Source organism: Pleurodeles waltl, chromosome 6 (genome assembly GCF_031143425.1).
Source record: "Pleurodeles waltl isolate 20211129_DDA chromosome 6, aPleWal1.hap1.20221129, whole genome shotgun sequence".
NCBI lineage: Eukaryota > Metazoa > Chordata > Amphibia > Caudata > Salamandridae > Pleurodeles > Pleurodeles waltl.
Window position 1 is genome coordinate 44,673,286 of NC_090445.1, and position 12,930 is coordinate 44,686,215.

General features: G+C 46.4%; 1 protein-coding gene across 2 annotated transcripts in view; it reads left to right on the forward strand.

Moving 5' to 3' along the window:
- The window catches only part of SKIC2 (SKI2 subunit of superkiller complex), a 220,173-nt gene that overhangs the window by 37,042 nt on the left and 170,201 nt on the right, over window positions 1-12,930 (forward strand). For both annotated transcript variants that reach the window (XM_069237208.1, XM_069237209.1), the window contains 4 exons: window positions 1,796-1,870; window positions 4,284-4,337; window positions 6,659-6,837; window positions 8,661-8,804. In XM_069237208.1, coding sequence (XP_069093309.1) covers window positions 1,796-1,870; window positions 4,284-4,337; window positions 6,659-6,837; window positions 8,661-8,804 — 452 coding nt within the window. The remainder of the gene's footprint in view (window positions 1-1,795; window positions 1,871-4,283; window positions 4,338-6,658; window positions 6,838-8,660; window positions 8,805-12,930) is intronic.

A 12,930-nucleotide genomic window follows, 5' to 3' on the forward strand; every position in this document is an offset into this window, starting at 1 on the left:
CTCGCTGTGCTGAACATGCTGTAGTGATGCTGGTGCTAGTGTAGTGTGAGGTTCTGCTGCTCTCCTCTGTCCCTGAATCTCCCTCGCTGTGCTGAACATGCTGTAGTGACACTGGTGCTAGTGCAGTGTGAGGTTCTACTGCCCTCCTCTGTCCTTGAATCTCCCTCACTGTGCTGAACATGCTGTAGTGATGCTGGTGCTAGTGCAGTGTGAGGTTCTGCTGCCTATTCTCTGTCCTCGAATCTCCCTCACTGTGCTGAACATGCTGTAGTGATGCTGGTGCTAGTGTAGTGTGAGGTTCTGCTTCCTCCTCTCTGTCCCTGAATCTCCCTCGCTGTGCTGAACATGCTGTGGTGATGCTGCTGCTAGTGCAGTCTGAGGTTCTGCATCCTCCTCTCTGTCCTTGAACCTCCCTCGCTGTGCTGAACATGCTGTAGTGACGCCGGTGTTAGTGTAGTGTGAGGTTCTGCTGCCTCCTCCGTCCTTGAATCTCCCTCGCTGTGCTGAACATGCTGTAGTGACACTGGTGCTAGTGTAGTGTGAGGCTTGACTGCCTTCCTCTCGGTCCTCGAATCTCCCTCGCTGTGCTGAACATGCTGTAGTGACGCTGGTGCTAGTGCAGTGTGAGGTTCTGCTTCCTCCTCTCTGTCCTTGAACCTCCCTCGCTGTGCTGAACATGCTGTAGTGATGCTGGTGCTAGTGTAGTGTGAGGTTCTGCTTCCTCCTCTCTGTCCTTGAATCTCCCTCGCTGTGCTGAACATGCTGTAGTGATGCTGGTGCTAGTGCAGTGTGAGGTTCTGCTGCCTCCTCCGTCCTTGAACCTCCCTCGCTGTGCTGAACATGCTGTAGTGATGCCGGTGTTAGTGTAGTGTGAGGTTCTACTGCCCTCCTCTGTCCCTGAATCTCCCTCGCTGTGCTGAACATGCTGTAGTGACGCCGGTGTTAGTGTAGTGTGAGGTTCTGCTGCCCTCCTCTGTCCCTGAATCTCCCTCGCTGTGCTGAACATGCTGTAGTGACGCTGGTGCTAGTGTAGTGTGAGGTTCTGCTGCCTCCTCCGTCCTTGAATCTCCCTCGCTGTGCTGAACATGCTGTAGTGACGCTGGTGCTAGTGCAGTGTGAGGTTCTACTGCCCTCCTCTGTCCCTGAATCTCCCTTGCTGTGCTGAACATGCTGTAGTGTCGCTAGTGCTAGTGCAGTGTGAGGTTCTGCTGCCTCCTCCGTCCTTGAATCTCCCTCGCTGTGCTGAACATGCTGTAGTGATGCTGCTGCTAGTGCAGTGCGAGGTTCTGCTTCCTCCTCTCTGTCCTTGAATCTGTGAGGTTCTGCTTCCTCCTCTCTGTCCTTAAATCTCCCTCGCTGTGCTGAACATGCTGTAGTGACGCTGGTGCTAGTGTAGTGTGAGGTTCTGATGCCTCCTCTCTGTCCTTGAATCTCCTTCGCTGTGCTGAACATGCTGTAGTGACGCCGGTGTTAGTGTAGTGTGAGGTTCTGCTGCCTCCTCCGTCCTTGAATCTCCCTTGCTCTGCTGAACATGCTGTAGTGACGCTGCTGCTAGTGTAGTGTGAGGTTCTGCTGCCTCCTCTCTGTCCTTGAATCTCCTTCGCTGTGCTGAACATGATTTACTGATGACGAGGCAGTTGTGATAGTTTGAAGTCTTCACCTTTATCCTTTCAGTCTTCCTTCCCTGTTGGTGCATGTGTGTGTATAGGTGTGAGGCTCCACTCCTTCTCTGTCCTCTAACCTTCTCCTTTGTGTTGAACATGCAGTCATATTGAGGTTGCTTACTCCTTTCCAGGTGGCATGGACGAGCCAACCCTTGACCAGATCCTCACCAGAGGAGACCAGGAGGAGGACCTGGATTTTGAAAAAGGTATCCGGGCTCAAAATCTGTGTGTGTTGTGTACTACAAATATTCCTGCTTGTGTGTGTGTGTGTGTGTGTTTTGTAAGTCCCATCTCTGCAGTGTCAGTAGGTATGCATGTGAGTTATAAATCCTGAACATAGCTACAAAATAATGCTGTACACCAGTGCTTCCCAAACGTTTTAGAACTATGGCCCAATTTTTAGAACAACGATCTTTTGTGACCCACCTACCTTTAATGGAAATGAGATGGGCAATTTGTTTTTATATGCCCAAAGCATCGTGTGCTTGCACACACTCATTTACAGTCAGCATGTTTTCCATTTAAATGGCACTAAATGTGTCCACTTAAACATTTTTACTAATAAAACTATAATGTACATAAATTATGCTTGGAAATCGGGTTGCAGTGAATATTTATCAGTTGTGCTTCACCAAATAAAGGCCCTCATTCTGACTCTGGCGGGCGGCGGTAGCCGCCCGCCAGGCGGAAACCGGCATTTGGCCGCCATGCAGCCAAAATACCGCTTCCCGCATTCCGACATTCCTGCTGGGCCGGCGGGCGCTAGCCAAGTTAGCGCCGGCCGGCCCAGCGGGAATGGGGGCCGCAACACAGGAGCCGGGTCCGAATGGAGCCGGCGGTGTTGCGGCGGTGCGAGGGGTGCAGTTGCACCCGTCGCGCTTTTCACTGTCTGCTAGGCAGACATTGAAAAGCTTCATGGGGCCCTGTTAGGGGGCCCCTGCACTGCCCATGCCAGTGGCATGGGCAGTGCAGGGGCCCCCAGGGGCCCCAGGACACCCCTTACCGCCAGCCTCTTCCTGGCGGTGAAAACCGCCAGAAACAGGCTGGCGGTAAGGGGGTCAGAATCCCCAGGGCAGCGCTGCCCTGGCGGATTCGCCCAGCCGGGGCAAAAACGGCGGGAAACCGCCGGCCCCGGTTTTCTGACCGCGGCTTTACCGCCGCAGTCAGAATGGGCTTGGAAGCACCGCCAGCCTGTTGGCGGTGCTTCCGTCATTCGTGGCCCTGGCGGTCAGAATGACCCCCAAAGTGTCTTTATTTGTTCTGATCCTATTAAAATCTTTTTTTCCATCCCACTTCAGAATTACAAACATGCTTCAACTTCGGTTTCCTAACTGCTGGATGTATACAGTTCATTTACCAATATTTACATTTTTTATGTGTTAAAATTACATCCTACATCCTTTCCTTTCACACTTCCTGTACTCTACCAAGATTGTCACATAATTCACGTCACTTTCCTTTCCGTAACTGCAAAGTGAGAGAAGATTGTAAGCACCAATCTCCATGTTAAAACAATAAGGAGCAATTTGCCGGAAGATATAGCCTGACATTTCACACGTCTTTGAATGGTAGCAAATGTGACAAGATAAAGACAGAAATTAAAGGCATCTTTATTTATTGGTTTAACTTTCCTGAACCGCCAAAAATCGGCTGGTGTCCCACTAGTGGGCCGCAAGCCATATTTTGAGAAAATCTGCTGTACCCAATGGGGGAGTTTACAATAAGTAGTACCGAAGACAGGAGTGGAGATTCCAGCTTAATGGCTAAGGTTCAGAGTAGTGAGGTGCGTGGTTTACATAGTGTTGGGGCATCGAGTGGAGTGCTGGAGCTGTGGGTATGAGGGATGGAGCAGGAGGTGGCTTGAACAGCAGAACAATTGAATTGGGGGCGCAAATAAGAATGACACTAGTCTTACTTGAGAGGCGGAACAAATGGAAGGAGAAGTAAAAGAACAATGGACAAGAACAGTGAGATATGGAGGAAAAAGGCCATGAACATATTCAAAAACAATGCATGAGAAGTGATATTAGAGATGAAAAGAGAAAGGTCGCCAGTGAAGGGAGATAAGATGTAGAGACCGGTCAATCAGTAGGGTGAAGTTTGAAGAGAAGGTGATTTACAAAGTAAAAGATCAATTTGATGAGGAACTGAGGATAGCAATCAACAGGGAAGGACAGTATCAGGGAGGGATGGAAAAAGAGTGACAATTAGAGATTTGGCTTCTTGGAACATCAGGACCAGCAACGTTGATACAGTAGAACGTGCCAGGAGCAAGAAACACTGGAAATATGCTGCACTCAAAGATCATTCCCAGATATGAGCAGGACAGGAATTATGGTGGTACAAAGAGGATGGAAGACAAATCCTAACAAGAGGCAGAAGTAAAGAAAAGAATTTCTGCCTTGGAAGTGATGAGATGTAACGCATGAGACTACATCCAGGAATTAGCATGGGCGACAATTATTGCTGTGTATTTTGGGGGTGTTAACATAATGATCATGAAGTTTCTGCCTACCAGGAGCTCGCTCTGTCGGGATGGATGTACCAGAAACCCACCAGTTTAACTAAAGGACATTCTTCACATCTCATATCTTTCTCTTCCACCATCTCTCTCCACAGATCTACTGACAGTTCCTCCCGGCTGGAAGAAGGGAATGAATTTCAAGCAGAAAGGTAAAAGAAAATTGTACAAAGTTTCAAATTGGGCGAGCTCTGCTGGTCAGATGCCTTCAGACTTGTGTTCTCCTTGTAAATACTTTGAACTCACTTGATGGGATTGCATATCTGTAGTGTGGGAGTGAGGAACAGCCTTCACCATTTCGTAGCTAGTAGCTGAAATTTAAATTCAGATTTAATTAACTAATCATACGGTCACATCTTTTGTTGCTTTTATTTCCCACACGTTTGCCTAGCTTTAGTCACTACTGTATGTGCAATAATGAAGCCTAACATATCCTCTTATCCCAGTCCAATACTATTGCGGTTTCCTTTGAACTTACAAACCTAGAAGCAGATATCTAGATTGAGGGGATCTCCTTATTTTTCTTCTTATTTTGTAGTTTTACAAATTTTGTAGAACTGTAGTGTAAATGGACCTGCTTTCGGCCACATCAGTGCTAACTTTGCGTAAGCACACAAAATGCAGTCCTTCCATGTTTGCAATTATACCCAATTTGTACAAGCTTCTTGTTGTGTTCATTCGTATTCTTATTTCCAAAATGAAAAGGGTAAATCTTATATCTCTGTGATTGTTACTATACAAGCATTCATTAAATTGTTTCTTTTTCCAGCAATCAAATGTTTGAAAATATTTTTGCTTTTTCAAGGCTACAGAATCTACATGAATCTCGACTTTATACATTCTCAGCAGTAACCTGTAATTACTTGCCTTTACTGTTCAGGTTTTCCTTTAAAGATCTTTTCCTTTCAATCGCTCTCATTGCTATTGTTCAAGAATGCAAAATATAGAGAAAAGTTCATCTATCTTACCGACCAAGATTCTTTTACGTACTAGGAGTTGTTCGCAGTTACTATGATATAAAATCTTTATGACAGATTTTGGAACGAAAGAACTTTTGAAACGTCTTAATTCGTTGTGTTCTTGCATAGGTTTTGTAACATAAGAACAACATAAGAACAAAAAAGTACACTGCGAGAAGATGGAAGTTTTCAGTTTTCAGCCTTTACTTGAAGCAGTTGTTTGGTTCTGAATTCATACTTGGTTTCAGGGCACTCCACAGCCTGGTGCACTGAAACCAAAGATCCTCCCTCCATCTTTCATCTGGTTGAAGACTGTTTGGGTGATCGAAAGTGCTGTCACTAAGCTTAGTTCCTACAGATATCTGGTTGTTTGCTGCAAGAGGCCTTGTGTCCACAGGGAGCAGGTGGAGCGCTTTAAGGGCAAGTCTGGTGGGACTACTTCTCCACCGGTTCAGGCAAACACTGGCAGATTCATTTTGAAGTCTTTGCCTCAAAATGAAGCATTCTTAGGAACTGGAAATTGAGGTTACAGTCCATCCATACCCAGGACTGGGAGTACTTATTTAGTTCAATGATTGTATGCATCTCAGAAGTGAGTCTTTGGATTGAAGGAGAGGTTAAGGCAGAGGGATGTGAATAGCACAAGCCAAGTCATACCTCACAACTCATGCAATTTTCAGAGACCACTTTTATTGTGCTATATTGGTAAAGAAGATGCCCTGTGGCCTGTGTAGTATGTAGGTGACTTAAGAACAGAAATAATGTTTGTACACCATGCGAGTACTCACAGGCACCGGAGGCCCATGGCGTGTTCTGGCATATTTCTGAGGTATTTTACTGCTAGTCTGTTATCAATCTGGAAACTTTCCTGACAGATATTTTACTATTCTTCCCACTGCCTTCTCTACTAGATAATGTAATCTGCCACCCTTGCAAGATGGCGGTATCACAGAGGACACAGACTCCAAGTTGTCTCACTCAGATATGCCATAATGAGATATTTTTATAAGTGATTTATTACCAGTAGGATGCACATTTACATTAGGTCTGCATGACAGAGCTATCATACTAACGTACTGTACTTGACCTGCCATTATTCATTACTCTACTGATGAACTGGCCTAGTCCAGTGTTCTAAAAAGCATTCAAATAATAACATTGAAATGCTGGCTAACACATACCTGTAAGTTGAGCTGTTAAACCTCCCCAAGACCAGTTTGTCCTTTAAGTCCTCCATCCTGTATTCCAAGCCACAGAGGCAGAGGGACGGTTCAACACTCCCTCCTAAGCTTTACTTCCAGTCCTAGGGAGAGGGCTGGATCAGGCCAAACATAAACCTCCTACACTTATCTCACTGCTCAGGGTGTGGGCACATGGGATAAGCGTAATGTCCCATCTGAAGGCTGCTGATTTGTTTCGGTCATGTCAATGTTCACTTGTGGCTGTTTTGAATGACCTTTTAAATATGCTGGACGATTTCCACTGGTTCTACCTCGTTCACTTCTCCCACCCAGAATCGCAGGCTTCCCCCGCCATGCTGAATCTTACCAACCTGCTCGGTGCCCTGGAGGACTTTGAATTTGGAGACTTAAGTGACGAAGAGGAGGAGAAGAAACCGCTGCCGGAAAAGGTTCCAGAAGAGACCAAAGCTACACTACACAGGACCAACAGCCTAGAAGATCTTGTGCTACAAGTAAGGCGTCCTTGGGTCAGATGAAGGTGGCACAATTTCAGTAAAGCCACCCGAGCTTACGCGCAGAATGCACATATGCTATTGACCATGTCAAATGCCCATCAGTAAATGGTGAGCATGGAGCAATGGGGAAGTGTGTCACTGAAGCAGCCTTTTTGAGCACAGGGAAAATTGTTTGTTCGCAAATATTTATCTAGTGCTCTCAACCAATGAGGTAGTGTAGCAGTATGTATTGGTATGCAACTTAAATTTTGATAGAAACCCATCAAGCCTCACCCCCTTCTTTCAGCTAGCTTTCCTCCTGCCATACTCACTATGTGGTTCTTTTCAGATCACTTAACCCTCTGAATTTAGACTCCGTAATCTCATCAGTGTCGTGTCTCTTGCTTTCAAATTTTCCAGTCCTTGTTTTTTTTTGTGTGCACATTTATTTTTTGCTGTATCTCCATGTTTTTGTCCAGTTAACAATAATAGTAATATTCATAATAATTAATATTGTTATTAATAGTTTGTATTGAATACAATGCATAACTCTGCAGTTTCCTTTTGTGTAAGCCATGTAAAAACATTTTTTGTAAATGCCCCATTAACTGATATTCAGTTTGTAGATCTTGCTTGGAAGAATGAAGGACTATTTTGAGCTGCTTGAATTATAATGTGTGATTTGCGTGTTGCACAACAGCAGACAGTGAGTGCTTAAGACAGAGAGCAGATACGTGAGCTGTTGAAGCCTTGTCTACTTCATCCTGTCAAACTAACAGGTGTCCTCAGCTTCCAGCACAAGGAACGTCCTTATGCAGAGACCTTGTGTATGGCAGTGTCTCCAAGGGTCATAGGGCCTGATTACAACTTTGGAGGAGGTGTTAATCCGTCCCAAAAGTGACGGTAAAGTGACGGATATACCACCAGCCGTATTACGAGTCCATTATATCCTACGGAACTCGTAATACGGCTGGTGGTATATCCGTCACAAAGATTAACACCTCCTCCAAAGTTGTAATCAGGCCCATAATATCTTCAGGTTAAACGTGAATAGCCATTTTTAGGGTCGAGCCTGCGTTGCATGCGCTCGCGCATGCGTATCGCAGCGAGACTCTTTTGTATTTAGAAAAGGGCTCGGAGCCCTGCCAACTTCACGTCAGTGTTTTTTATTGGTTCGTGGGCTTCCCTAATAAAATCTGCTTGCTTTCATTACTCGAAGGCACCCATATGTCATGCCTTTTCCGGTGGCAAGCCCTCCTCGAGCGCAGTGACCAAGTACAGAAAACATGCGAGGCTCGCTGTTTTCCATCAGGCTCGTGGACTTTTTTTTCTCTAATTTACGAGCACGATCTCGCTTGGCAGAAGTCAAGCGCTTTACATACTTGATTTCACTTTTTCGGGTTATGTACATAAATGCACTTTTGCCCGATAGGTGAAAAGTCGGGTTAAGAGTTTACAACGCGATCAGCTCTAACATGAGCAAACGCGAGACCTGTTGCATTGTAAATGCTTGTTTCTACAGAGGGGAATAACCGATGAGGTGTCCTGACTGTGTAATGTTTATCCTAATCATAAATCTCCAGTTGAAGAATCCCCTATTTTCTGAGGGCTTATTACTCCATTGCAGACTGGCTGCTGGCTGGGCCTAGAGTGCACAGCGTGATCATCATAGTTTCTCACCCCTCTGGGTTCTGTTGGCTTCTTGGAAGCATACCTGTCAGTGCAATTAATTTTATTTAGCCAGGAAGTGATATATACCTTCTAGGCGTAGTAGAGAATAGGTTCTCGGAATGAGCTGTGCTAATGTTATCTATACATCTCATTTTTTCTGCCACTTCCAGACTTCGGTCACCAGCTCCCAGCCTGCCCAGACAAAGGGCCCAGAGGAGCCCGCCCCGGTCCTGCAGGAGCAGTGGGCAGTGCCAGTGGACATCAGCTGCCCGGTGGATGACTTCTACAAACGGATCCCAGACCCCGCATTCCGGGTAAGTGGCAAGGGTACAATGCCCTCTTGGTGCCCCCGATGCCACCTCTACATCCTTCACAGGGCAGGCCCCAAGCTTTCAGTAACTCTGCATCCCACCACACGCCCTTTCAAGGAGGGGGTGAGGCACATTTTGAATCGTGCACAAGTGCTCTTCACACCATTGGTGAAATGACGTCTAAATTAATAATTTCATAACTCCAGATACGCTGACACAGTGACATAAAGACATATGTCTCACACAGCAGAAACATCTGCACTGAAAGGAGGTGAGGTGTGTCTTGCTGGCCATAAAATGTTTACATATACGCTCACAGCACGACAGGTGCCTCTAACTATAAAACACATGCACCGCTAGCAAGAGAAGTTCCTCTCACTGATAGTAGAAACTATACACTGACAGCAAGGGAGCTACATCTTACTGATCATATATAAGTATACGTTGACAGCAAGAAACTGACCATCATTGAGTGAACCAGTCATTTGTGGTGCTTTTCCTGAAAAGTATGACCCACACCACTTGGATCTGACGCCACAAGGACGTACCACCATCACGAAGGAGTATCTCACTGCACCGTTAACACCTGCCTTAGCACTTTACACCATCCTGATGGAGAACCCCTGTGAGAAGCCATCAAAGAAGAAGAACATAATGCATTTGGTGCTGGTTTTCTTCTGTCTTTCTAGACTTTGTTCCTGCTAGAATAGAAACAGGTGAAGACATATATTTTCTTGGAGTCCTTAGTAAACAATTGGTGTTGGCAGCACATACCTGCATACTTCGTTCAATCCCAGGAAGTGTTTGGTACCCCCAACTTTATTTAGAGTCGTAAACACATTACACAGAATTGTAACCCATGGATGGTTATTTTGCAATATGAAAACAGTTGGCACTGGTGGGGTGTGGAATGCAGTCCCATCTATTGCAGGTTTCATGTGAAAGCCATAGAAATACACAAAGGAGCAGTCCTCTAGAGCAGTGTCTGGGATTGTCATCACGAGTGAGACTGGTTCTCAGTGATGCCAAGGCGTATAGTGGGTGGGGTGTGCCCTGATACAGCCAAAGAATAGTGACACTGTGTGACACTTCCACTGGGGATTTATTAATCCTCTGGTACCACTTTACATCCAGTGTAGCCCTCTTCCAGATAGTGTGTTTACCTGCTGGTCAGGGCAGTGGTAACATTTAATTGCCTACTTTCACCCTCCCTTTGAAGCGTACCTTTGTAAATGTTGCTTTTTTCTCCTGTCACTGTAAAGGCTCCCCTTTCCTTTGTTGATTTCGTACAGCACATCTCAAACATATTATTAATTAGATGTAATTAGTAAGATTTCAGCCACTGGGCTGCTGCAGGTTGCTTTCTGGATACATAGAACTGGTTTGGGGTGTATTCCCTTTTCAAGTGCCTCTCTAGGCTATTCTGCAGACACAGCCTTTGTGCAGATATGCACCTCACAACAGGGTAGTCTCCACCCTGCAGCACTCACAACAATGGTACAAAGAGTTGTGAACCCCTCATCAGCCAGTCTAGCTTGAATGCAAGGGGCGGACATCTTGGCATACCCTTGCGACTAAGAGCGCACATAATGGACAGAGTGTTGAAACTTTTCAAACGCTCACCCTGCAGCCACAGATCTGGGTTGTTAAATCCATTGTTATTTTGCTTGACATGTCACCCCAGTTTGGACTCAGCCATATGTTTGAAAAGTTTCAGCATTCCATCTGTCATCCTTTTGTATTGTTAAAGTTGCTGTAAGTGGCCGGGGTATCACCAGATATGGGTCCCTTGCTCACTGTGCCACTTGATTCAAGCTAGCCTGGCTGCTGAGGAGTGATACCCTGAAACCGGTCCCAGGAAGCTTGTTCCTGGTCCAGGTAGGACCTGGCCTGGCAGTTCTGGCAGGAGTGTTCCCATGGGGAACAGGGTCAAGACTGATTTGCATATGGCTGTGTCTAAACTGTGGTGGCATGGTGAGCAAGGCAACAATGGATTAAACCCAGATCTGTGACGGGGGGCGAGTGTTTGAAAAGTTTCAGAACTCCGTCCATCATTCTTTTGTGTTGCTAGTGATAGGAGCCTCTAATTGACAGTTGAGATGTATCCCACAGCAAAAGGGGTGCCTCATTATGACTATAAAAAACATACTCTTATTGCAAGAGAATGGCCACACAGTGACATATTGTCTCACTGCAAATGGTTACCTGCCACTAATTATATATATATGTGTGTGTGTTTGTGTGTGTGTGTGTGCGTGTATATATGTGTTCGATGGCATGTGTAGCTGCAGATACACATGCTGTGCACAGTCCGCCATCTGGTGTTGGGCTCGGAGTGTTACAAGTTGTTTTTCTTCGAAGAAGTCTTTTCGAGTCACGAGACCGAGGGACTCCTCCCCTTTCGGTTCCATTGCGCATGGGCGTCGACTCCATCTTAGATTGTTTTTTTTCCGCCATCGGGTTCGGACGTGTTCCTTTTCGCTCCGTGTTTCGGGTCGGAAAGTTAGTTAGAATCTCTGAAAAAATCGTCGGTATTGTTTCGTTCGGTATCGGGTTAGTTAGCACAAATCGACACGAATCTTGAAGAGCTCCGGTGGCCCTTTGGGGTAATTTCGATCCCCCGTCGGGGCCTGGTCGGCCCGACCGCGTGCGACTTCAAGACTGATGGAACGGACCCCGTTCCGATTCTGTCCTAAATGCCATAATAAATATCCTTATACGGATCAACATTTGGTCTGTAACTTGTGCCTGTCCCCCGAGCACAAGGAGAATACGTGCAAAGCCTGTCGCACGTTTCGGTCGAGGAAAACGCTCAGATACCGAAGAGCCAGGAGATTGCAGATGGCGTTCACGCCGACAGGACAACAACGGTTCGAGGAGGAAGAAGAAGAAACTTTCTCCATCCACGAGTCGGATTCCGAAGAACTCGACGCCGAAGAAACGTCAACCGTGAGTAAGACGTCGAAACAAAAAGCTCACGAAAAGACTGACAAAGCCCAGGGGACGCCACCGCCAACAGGCCATGGCTTAACCCGAAAAGTAGGTGACCGTCCATCGGCACCGAAAAAGGGCGGGCTGGTGCCGAAGTCATCCGACTCCGGTCGAGATACAGGCACGCAGCACTCTCGGGCCCGAGAGAGTGGCGCAGAAAACATTCGAAACCGAGACAGCGGCACTGAGATTGGTCGGCACCAAGAGGGCACGACGCAGAAAAGAAAAAAGATTTTGTCGGAGCCGAAAAAATCAGTAGAAAAGGTTTCGGTGCCGAAACATCCGGCATCCGAACCGAGAATCAGTTCCTACTCAGAGGAACAAGGACTGTCCTCTCAAATGAAAAAACACAGATTTGAAGAGGAATTACAAACAATAGAGCCAGATCACACGCAAAAGCAGCTCTTTATTCAAAAAGATACTGGGAGGATCAGCACTCTTCCCCCAATCAAAAGGAAACTTGCCTTCCAACAAGGAGACAAGCAACCACAAGCAAAGGTGGTGAAGAAAGTAACTCTACCACCTTCTCCACCACCATCAACTCATGCATCACCGGCGCAAACTCCAAAAAAGAGCGCAACAGGTGGTGGAAGAGGGACAAAGTATCTCGAACAATCAGATACGGTCTTCCATGGATGCAGCGGATACAGCTGCACGGACAATAAACACTGCAGTCACAATAAGGAGACACGCATGGCTGCGCACATCTGGGTTCAAACCTGAAATACAACAGGCTGTGCTCAATATGCCGTTTAATGAACAGCAATTGTTTGGGCCAGAGGTGGACACTGCCATTGAAAAACTAAAAAAGGACACCGATACAGCCAAAGCCATGGGCGCACTGTACTCCCCGCAGAGCAGAGGCACATTTCGGAAAACACCTTTTAGGGGAGGGTTTCGAGGTCAACCCACAGAAACCAACATCTCACAAACAAGGCCACCTACCTACCAGGGACAATATCAAAGGGGAGGTTTTCGGGGACAATACAGAGGAGGCCAATTCCCAAGAAATCAGGGAAAATTTCAAGGTCCCAAAACCCCTCAAAATAAACAGTTACTCACAAGTCACACAACCCCTTCACACAACACCAGTGGGGGGAAGACTAAGCCAGTTCTACAAATCTTGGGAGGAAATAAC